This window comes from Balaenoptera musculus, chromosome 10 (genome assembly GCF_009873245.2).
Source record: "Balaenoptera musculus isolate JJ_BM4_2016_0621 chromosome 10, mBalMus1.pri.v3, whole genome shotgun sequence".
In the NCBI taxonomy this organism is placed as follows: Eukaryota; Metazoa; Chordata; class Mammalia; order Artiodactyla; family Balaenopteridae; genus Balaenoptera; species Balaenoptera musculus.
The window spans coordinates 104,435,060-104,444,668 of record NC_045794.1 but is presented as its reverse complement, the minus strand read 5'-3'; the positions used below and the strand labels follow the sequence as shown (position 1 = coordinate 104,444,668).

Genomic DNA, 9,609 nt, shown 5'->3' with positions numbered 1-9,609 from the left:
ACGGACAGCCGTCGGGCCGATGTTCCTGTTGCCCAGGAACCTGTGGGTTTGGGGTCCCTGCCCGAGACTCAACCTCCAGGCAGAGCTCGTTTCACAAAGAAAAAAAAGCTCAGTCTTTACTCAGGAGTTGACTCAAAGACGGGCCCGGGGGCAGCAGACGACCCCTGCTGCCAGCCAGGTTGGGGATCCAGGGCCCGCAGCGTAACAATACGCGGGTCTGTCGGTGAGAACAACAACTTTTATTGGGAGTCGTGGGGTCTGGGTGCCCTGTCAGATCATCAGAACAGTAACATGAGATACCCCGCCCTTCCCGGCAGGTGCAGGGTAGCCCCCCACGCCCGGGCACTGCTGGGCCCTCCGCACCCCGTCCTGCACGCCTGTGGCCAGCTCCTGCCAGGCGCCCCCCACTGCCCACTGTGGACAGCCTGCCAGGCTGCGGGGGGCTTTTTTTTTTTAAGGCAGTCAAGTTTGCAGCCTGGCTCAAGGCCAGCTCCCAGGGCCACCGGGCAGCTAAAACCCCGTCTGGCCAGCCCAGCTCCAGACCCACATTTGTCCCCAGAGCCTAGGAGACCCTCTCCTGCGCTAGATTAAAAAGTGCAAACACGTGGCTCTATCCGCATTTGTTAAAAAATGGATAAAAACAGGCTCAGAGCCTGTGGCGCAGGCAGAGCCCCTGTCTGAGGCCTTATTGCTGTGCGTGGGGCTGGACCCTCAAGGCCCACCCGGAGTCAGGCAGGAGAAATGCAGGCTGGGCCGTCTGACTGGTTCCAACTGCCAGCTTTACCAATGCAGCATTTATTTTAAAATTAAATTAAATTAAATTAAAAAAGACAAACTGCGTCACCAGGTAGTTTTCTTGGTTGGGGTGCCAAGGCTGGGCGGCGGCAGCATCACACGAGGCCATTTAAGGCGGCTCCCGCGGGCGGCGGCCCGTCAGTCTGCCTGCGGGGGTGGGTAGGAGTCGCTCAGGGCAAGGGTCCCCACCCAGCCCCTCCCCTGGTCCGACCTGCTCACCTGTCCTTTGTCACCGTCCCCAGGGTGGCCGCTGTGGCGACAGCTGGGCCAGCTGGGGCTGCAGGGGTGACGGCCGCGGCCAGCACAGGAGAGACTGCTGGGGTGGCCGGGGCGGGGCCGGCGTTGCCTGGTACTGTGGTGGCCGCCACGGCAGCCTCGGGGAGGACGGCCCCGACTGGGGCAGAGGTCACTTCCACAGGCGCAAGGGAGGCCAGGTCTGGAGGCGTGCTGGTGGCGCACTCAGCCCTGCGTGGCAGACAGGCTCCGGTTACTGGACCACCTCCGGTGGGGCTCCACCCTGCAGAGTGGCCCAGGCCCCTCTGCCACCCCAAGTTCCAAACACGCCAGAGACCGCCTGTCAGTCCACCAAAGCGTTGAGCCTCCTCCCCAGCAGCACTCATCCCGGGCATCCCGTCCCCCTCGGCCCCCTCCAGACGGCCCTCGCCACACCCCCACCCCAGTCTGGAACATGCCGCCTAGGTGCTCCCAGCAACCCTCCCTCACCACTCTGTGGACCACACAGGCCCAGGGCCCTTCCCTGGACACCTCTCAGGCCACGTCTGTCCACAACACTCCCGCCCACACCTAGAAAGGCTGAGAGCAGGAGGCAGGCGGCCTCGGGACACCCAGCCCTGGCACTCAGCTCTGGTCTGGGGCCCGGAGAGCAAGCCCATGGTCCCCCCACCAGCCCAGCGCCTGCTTCTGCTGTGTGACATCTCCTCCAGCCTGGCACTGACCCTTGCGAGCCAGTGAGGGCAGAGCCTGGAGACAAGCCCCGCGTGTCCACCCACAATGGCCCAAGGCTTGTGAAGACCGCAGGCTGCGTGAAGACCACCCCGAGAACCAGAAGGCTTGCTTTCAGAACATCAACTGCTTCTTGGAGCCGGGTGGGTTTTTTGGGGAACGGGGAGTTAGGAAGAGGAAAAGGTTTTAAGAATTTCGATGACTCTAAGCTTCAAGAAGGAATCAAACCGTTTGGGAGCCGCGTGTGCACCTTTACCCCAGCGCTGAGGTTCTCCCTGGGCCCAGGCGTCAAGCTCGCGCCACCCTGCAGCGGCGGCGTGAACCGCGCCTCCCCCGACACGCACTGCGCAGCTTGACCCTGCTCCCTCCAGGCTGTGCCCACTGCCGCGAGCCCCAGCGCAGGGCGCCAGCGGGGACAGGCGCGCCCTGGGATCCTGGGAGCTGGACTGGACCCCCAGCATCAGCAGGGACGCTCCAGGGTCACTGGGTGGGGACCTCACAGGAACAGCACCGTCACTCTCTGCTCCTCGTCCCCTCGTGGGGGTCTGGCCTGGCCCCCCGGCCCCCCGGGCCCCGCCAGCCCCTTCAGGCCTTGACCCCAGCACCACCTTCTCCCTCACGTCTCACCAGCCCTCCTGCCCCGTTCCGTCTTCACCACACGCGGTTCCTCACGCTGCCCACCCGCCCCACCCACCCAGCCAGGAGGCATGTGTCCACCAGCCGATCCCAGAGGCCTGGACCTTCCCCCTGGGCGCAGGGGTGGGGTGCGCGGGCCAAGCCTGCAGGGAGGACGACCCGGGTCAGGGCCCCAAGCAAAGTCCCGAGACACCCCCGTCCTACCGGTCCAGCGTGATGGACATGTGCGTCCGAGGCGCCCGGCTGAGGTGGGCGCAAGTCTGGGACTAGGCACCCACCCCAGGAGAGCGGCAGCTCCAGAGCCCACCCGGAACCCCAAGAGCCTGGCCATTCTCTCCGATGCGGCCTGAGATGGGCTAGCCCCGTGCTGTCTCGACGACCACCCCAGCTTCCGCCTGGACGAAGCGGTGTCCCTCCTGTCCAAAGCTGGCCTCCAAGGAGCCACGGGGCCACCAGGGCAGGAGGGTCGGCCTGCTCCCAGGCCAGCGGAGTGCTGGGGACAGCCAGACCTCCGTGTGCACCCGGGGGCCCCCACCCAGCCTGTCCTGCTCACCTGGGGACGAACACAGGCGGCGGGGGGGCCTCCCGACCGGGGCCCATCCTAACGGCCTCCGAGGCGACAGCCACCTTCTGCTTGTCCTCGCGGCTGCTGGAGGCCACCAGGGGCGCCTTCCTGGCAACACATGCGTTCCAGGCACCCGGAGCGGCCGGCCCAGCTGCAACACAGGGAGCCGGCGACACCAGGTGAGGACAGAGGGACCAGTACGGCGCACGCGAGAACTTCAGCCTGCAACTGGCGACAGACCTGCCCCCCACACCCCCTGCCGCGTGCGTGTGCCATGCACACGTGCGTCTGTGAATTCACAGGAACTTCAGGAGGAACGGTCCTCCCTGCAGGGAGGGCCACCACTCAGCCTTGCGGCTTCCAAGTCCCTCCCCGTGTGGCCCTGATACCCTGGGGGGGCTTCCAAGCCCATCTGACAGGGAGCTCAGGGCCAGGGCCCTAAACAGGTCCTAGGACAAGCACTGGGGTGGCACGGCGCACACGTGTGATCCACACCTAGAAGGCGGCCGGGCCTGGGGAGACAGGCTCTGCCGGGGGTCCTGGCAACACAGACGGGTGTGGGCTGTTCGGACCTGTGCGCTGAGGCCAGCCCAAGGGCCTCGCCGGCCGTCCTGTGCCTGGAGCCGGGGCCCTGCCCCTTCCACACACCCACTCCAGTCCCCGCACGTGGCGCCAACCCCAGCATCACCAGGGCAACACGGCGGCCCCGAGGTCTTGGCCTCCCTCTCCCGCCCCCCTGCCCCTGGGGCCGCCCCTACTCACGGGTTCTCTCTGGGCCCCGGTTCAGGCCACCCTGGGCATCGCCATGACCTCTGTCCACGGGGGAGCTGCACCTGGGCCCCGACTCAGAGCTGCAGACAAGGCCAACTCTGAGCCCACGCCCAGGAGACCCGGCCGCCAGGCAGCCGGGGCCGCCCCCCGCCCCAGCCCCGCCTCACCAGCAGAAAGGCTGGAAGTCGGCGAACTTGGCCCAGCCTCTCTCCTCTGCAGCCGAGGCGCTGGGCGCGCTGGCCGCCCACACACTGGAACCCACGTCCATCGCCACTGCCGGGGCCAGGCCCGAGGCCGTGGAATTCACCGGCTCATCAGACACCGTCCACGGGGTGCCTGCTGGGGGAGACGTGGTGTCCAGGCCCCACAGCAGTGGTGCGGGTGTGCCTTCCCCCACGGTACTGGGGCACACCCGCCTCTAGCCGTGACGGCGTGGCCACGAGTGACTGTGACGGGGCGGGAGACCAAGGGCTGAGCGTCACCACAGTCAGGGGCATAGGAGCATATTTGAAAGTGCGTGCCGGGGGGGTCAGTGGGCATCAGGCCCACGGCAGCCCAGCCACGCACACACAGGCCAGGGCACCAAATCCTCTGTCCCCCATGTTCCCGCCCAAGCCCCTTGCCCGGCCCGCACCCTGTGGCCCCATCATCTACCTTCTGAGCCACCCTCAACACGAGGACCTTCCTTCTGGACGGCAGCCCGAAGGGCGCTCGCCCGAGCCCCGTCCCCGTCTGCTTCCGAGCTCTCCTCCCCACCTTGACCTCGGCACTCCGGGCCGTCCTTCCGGCAGCTCTCTGAAGCGTGAGGGCCCCCGAACCTGGGGGGAGACCCACGGTCAGAGCAGCCCTTCCCGCCCGCCCCGGGCGCCATGGCACGGCTGAGACAGGGCTGGTGCCCGTGTGGCGCCCAGGCCCACCTGGCCCACCTGGCTCTGGTCACTCGGGCCACACAGTGTGTCTCCTCTTCCTCCCAGAGGTCGTCGTCCTCGTCGAAGGGCTGGATGTGGTCACTGCAGCAGGCCTCAAACAGAGTGGCACCGGGCTGCAGGAGAGCACACGTGGGCCACATGGCCCCCACACCCGGCCACCCCCAAGGGGCACCCACGGGACTCACGCTGTCCTCGTCAGCGTCGACGCTGAAGTTGATCTCCGCGATCCTGTCAAATGGGGCGCTGCGAGGACAACAGGGACGCCGTCAAGTCCCACCCAGAGGGAGAGGAGGAGGAGGCAGCCCACCAAGGGAGGCAAAGGCAGGGGCGGGGGGCCAGGGCTGCAGGCCAAGCCCGGGTGGGTGCACGGGCTCCCCTCCCCCACCTCTGGATGGGCGGCCAGGGGTGACTCCCCACCCAGCTGCTCTGCCTCCCCAGAGGCCGTCTCCGGGCCGTTGGGTCACACGTGGCTTCCAGCTGAGGAAGTGGTGTGATGGCCCCGAAGGCCAGGCAGGGCTGAGCCACAGGCCAGGGACCTGGTCACACCGAGCAGAGCCTGGCTCCCTCCCAAAGGCAGGAGGGTGGGGCAGGTGGGCACGTCCCACTGGGCTCACTTGACGCTGTCGTCCTGCTCAGCAAACTCCTCGTCACTGAAGCCAAATTGGTCCACGAAGGTGGCCGTCATCTGCTGGACCTGGTACTCGGAGAAAGCCTGGGCGACAGGACCCCGGCTGCTCTCAGGAAACCCCCGGCTACTTCAGTGGCTTCTCCCAGGTCCTGCCCTCTCGGCTGGGAGCCCACAGGCAGCCACGTCCAAACAGCCTGTGACTCTAACTTTCCATTCGCCTACCACGTCCCCAAGGGTCTCATCAATGTCAAGTGGCCCTGGGGGCGCCCCCTAAGCAGAGGAGGGTGAGGCTGCGCCCCCTGCAGGAGCGCGGGGATGAGCGCCTCCCCCGGTCCCGCCCGAGGCTCTGGTGACGCGGGCAGGACACTCTCGAGGCCGAAGCGCCGCTGAGAGTGTGGGGATGAGGGGACCTGGCCTCACGCACCTGCTGAAGGGACAGCTCATTAGGGAAAACGCCCTCCATGTCCTCGTCTTCACTCGAGGGGTGAAGATGGTGGGTGCTAACCTGCAACGGCCAGGGTGGGTGGGCATGAGCCGGCGTCCGGGGCCGCGCCGACCCACCCTCCCCACGCAGGGTGCACCAGGCCTCGGGCACCAGGAGTCCAGCGAGCCCAGGGCGGGCAGGGACCGGGGGGAGGACAGCGCTCTGCCCGGCCGGCCTGGGGCCTGCTCACCAGGTCCACCGCGTTCCTGCGGTTGGCCTCTGTCAGCGTCTCCTCCACAAAGCTCTCCCAGCGCCCGCGGCAGTCCGAGGGTAGCCCTGCGTGGAAGGCTGCCCGGTGAGCCCTTGAGACGGAGCCAGCGGCTGCATCCTGGTCCCGCGAGGGCTCACGGGCCGACCGGGGAGCCCCGGGGACACAGGAACCACGGGGCACAGTCACGTCCCTCTTGGCCTCACAGGCCCAACCCAGCAGGCCTGGGTGTGTCTGTTTCTCTGGGGAGGTCGGAGCCCAGAGACATTCACAGTCCAGAAGGAGAGAGCCTCACGCTCGCCCCCAACCCCACACCGGGCCGTCCCGGGTGCGCACAGGTGCCGACGGGCTGGGGGCCAGACCCCAGCCCAGACACCACCGACCGAGAGCACCCCCCCGAGCCTCCTGGCTCACAGCTGCCCCGGGACCACAGGGGGCCACGGCCAAGGTCACCATGGGGCAACTAGGCAAGGGCACGGGGGCGGGGGGCCACGGAGACCACGCCCACTGCACGACCAACTGGACGTCTGCGGGGCAGCTTCCCCAGCCCAGGACAGGGACAGACCCAGCACCTCCCCTGCCTGCCCCGGGCTCAGGGCACCACGGCCCCCAGAAGGGATGGGGACCACCCCACCCCGACAGCACACACAGCGCTCAGGGGCCCCTCAGACGGTGCTCGCTCCCGTTCGCTGTTCACTGAGCACACGCGCCCCCTCCCCCGGGCCAGCCCTGTCCTCAGGCCCCCACACAGCGCTGGGGGCGGCCTGTCTCGGCTGTGAGACCCGCAGGAGCCCCAGGTGCTCCGGGGGCCGCCACTGTCCATCACCCTCAGGCCGCCCCGAGCGCATGCCCCTCCGGTCACCCTAGCACGTGCTGCTCCTCCCCAGGAGGCCACACAGACCCTTCTAAGCTGCCCGCCTTCCTCCATCTGAACCGAGACCCCGCGGGCTCTCCCCAGCTCAGGCCAGAGAGCCCAGTGCCTGGGAGCGGCAGACTGGGTGCCCAGGATGTGCGAGGGCTGGGAGGGGGCGTGGGCGGTGGCCCCCCGGTCGGGGCCCCGGATCGCGACGAGGAGGCCCGGGGGGTATGAGGGAGAGAAGGCCTGGCCAGGGGGGCCTCTGCTCAGGCCCTGCGGCCGCTCTCAGGACACAGAGGCCCCCTCGCCAGGCTCCCCAGATGAGCCACGAGCTCAGAGAAGAGCCGGACGGTGGGGCAGGAGTGCAGGCGTTCGGGCAGGCGCGGGTGGTCCAGGGCACAGGGGAAACTGCCGCCCAGGCCCAGGCCCAGCTGACAGGACAGCCCCCGTGGGAAGGTGGGCCAAGTGCCTGGTACCAGTGCTGGTCCCGTCCACTGAGGGGCCGAGGGCAGGGGCAGGGCGCCTCGAGTAGCGACACCTGGGCCTGGAGGCGCTCACCTCGGAGGACCTCGCTGACCTGGGTCTGCACGGGGCCCCCCTCCAGGCTCTGCACCACTGCGTTGGCGATCCGCGTGAGATGGCCCATGTTCCCGCGCCTCATGCCACCCGCGGCCCTGAAAGAAGAGGGTGGCGTCAGGGCTGCCGCCGGCCCTTCTCTGCGGCGCTTCCACCCGGCCCGGCCTCAGCTCTGCAGCCTCCCACGGGCCTCCTCCCCGCGGCCCCCACTGCCCTGCGAATCTGTCTCGTGGCCTCGCCTGCAGACTGCTTATTTTTGGAGCACCTGGTCCGCACCAGCGTCACTCCACTCCCCGCCTAGAAGTGAGATGGGCACTCGCTGCTCCCACTCTGCGCAGACCACAGGCCTGCAGACCCGCGCCCACTTGGGGCTGCGAGTGTTGACCGAGCACGTCCCGAGCCCCCAGAGGAGACCGAGGATGGACCCAGGACCCGGGAGTGGGCAGAGCAGCAAGGGCAGTGGCCTGGCTCCCGTGAACATGCACGTCCCACACGGCCGCAAACACATGGCTCTCCCTCAACTTCTCATCTCTCCCACACAGGACCCAACAGAACAGCAAGTCTTCAGATCCCTGATGCACTAGGAAGAGCATCAGGTGTAAGACTTCCGCGCATCTGTTACAGAATCACAGCCCTTGAATCCCAGAGTGGACAGCACTTGCTTTCAGCAGTGTTCTCTCTCCTCAGAGCCTGACGACAACCAGAGAGGAAGCGAAGGTGGTCCTCAGTCGGTGGGCCCACCCGGCAGAGGAGGGGGGTCAGGAGAGACCGGGCGGAACTGGCCCAGAGGTGAAGCGGGGCTGAGGGTGGAGGCCTGTGGGCAGCTGTCCAGGCCGCAGAGGACTGCGCTGAGGCCGCGGCCTGCAGGCATCCAGGCTCCCACGCCCGTCCACGGCTTACTATGGCCCAGGGACCCCTCGGTGACAGCAGTGAGCACCCCCCCCCGACACAGGCACACACATGTGCACCAACACGCAGAACACACAGGAGCAGATTCGGCACAGGACCCCCTGGGCACTATGCACACCGGCCCCATCTTGCTTGTTGCTACTTGGGAGCGGACGCAGATGTGTGGATTCAGCAACAGCAGGACAGAAGGGATGAACTAGGTGAGGTCGCAGAGCTCTCCCCACCTGCCCAGAGCAGCCCCTGGTAGGGCAGAGTAGGAGCACAGGGGGGCCAGGGCTGCCCACTGGACCCTGCAGTCACACCAGGGACCTGGGCAGTCAAGACTTTCAAGCAGGAGGTGACACCACCTGCTGGTTTCAGAAAGATACCAGCTTATCATGCAACAAGAAGGCAGATGGGGCAAGAAGGAAGCAGAAAGTGGCCCAGATGCTCTTTCAAGGGTTTGAGGCTTCAGTAAGAGAAGTGGCTGGAGGCTGGGATGGGGACGTGGGAGGATTCGGGACACAGTGCAGGCACAGGATTGGGGTCTCCGCTGATGGACGGGCAAGGGAGGAAGAGGGTGAGGGGCCCACAGAGCCAGGGGCTGGGGTGTGCAGGCCGCGAGGAGCAGGACCAGGACCACAGCCCAGGCCACGTTACCCTGCCCTGCGCCCCAGCCCCGCCAGCAGCACTGCAGCTGCTCCCACAGCGGTGGGACCCTTCCTTGAAAACAAACCCTCCGTGGCAGCCCTGGAGCCCCACGCCGAGCCCCAGTGGTCCTTACTGTGTGTGGTCATTGGCTTCCCAGGCCTCCAGGATCCTCTGGACCAGGCAACACTTCTGGAACAGCTGGCAGACAGGCGGCATGAGTCAGGGCCAGCAGGGCTGCACACTCCCCTCCACCCACCCCTGAGTGGGCTTAGCAGGCAGCAAGCTCACACATCAGCCCCAAGTTCGCTGTGGGCAGTGACAGCATTACAGCCCAGCCCTGTGGTCCCCATCCGACACCCAGGCCGGCGCTGCTCAGGGTCGTCCACATGGAGACGGGGGTCAAGTCAGGACATTCTCATTCCCCGCAGTCTACCGGCTGGTCGTGTACTCCCCCTTGGGCCACTCTACTGCCTTCTCTGTCCAGGAGGAAGGCCAGCGGCCCCAGGGCTCACTTGCTTCCAGGCCCTCACCACAGGCAGCTTCCCGCACCTGGAGTGTTTGTTCCGGGCCCCAAATCACATGCCCACCCGCGTGTGGCCTCACCCTCTGAGTGAGGGTCCCTTGCTGGCCTGCATGGCCGCCGCACACGCCCAGCCCCT

General features: G+C 67.2%; 1 protein-coding gene across 5 annotated transcripts in view; it reads right to left on the bottom strand.

The window, feature by feature from the left end:
- Positions 1–223: 223 nt before the first annotated feature.
- The window catches only part of PPP6R2 (protein phosphatase 6 regulatory subunit 2), a 72,474-nt gene continuing 63,088 nt past the window's right edge, over positions 224–9,609 (bottom strand). For 4 of the 5 annotated variants that reach the window (XM_036866874.1, XM_036866872.1, XM_036866873.1 and 1 more), the window contains 13 exons: positions 9,084–9,148; positions 7,394–7,509; positions 5,962–6,047; positions 5,712–5,792; positions 5,274–5,371; positions 4,845–4,902; positions 4,657–4,772; positions 4,385–4,548; positions 3,898–4,069; positions 3,722–3,810; positions 2,948–3,110; positions 1,015–1,260; positions 224–942 (listed from right to left, as the gene is read on the bottom strand). In XM_036866874.1, the coding sequence (XP_036722769.1) occupies positions 891–942; positions 1,015–1,260; positions 2,948–3,110; positions 3,722–3,810; positions 3,898–4,069; positions 4,385–4,548; positions 4,657–4,772; positions 4,845–4,902; positions 5,274–5,371; positions 5,712–5,792; positions 5,962–6,047; positions 7,394–7,509; positions 9,084–9,148 (1,506 nt within the window). In that variant the 3' untranslated portion in view covers positions 224–890. The remainder of the gene's footprint in view (positions 943–1,014; positions 1,261–2,947; positions 3,111–3,721; positions 3,811–3,897; positions 4,070–4,384; positions 4,549–4,656; positions 4,773–4,844; positions 4,903–5,273; positions 5,372–5,711; positions 5,793–5,961; positions 6,048–7,393; positions 7,510–9,083; positions 9,149–9,609) is intronic. The other variant, XM_036866876.1, reaches the window with a different exon arrangement.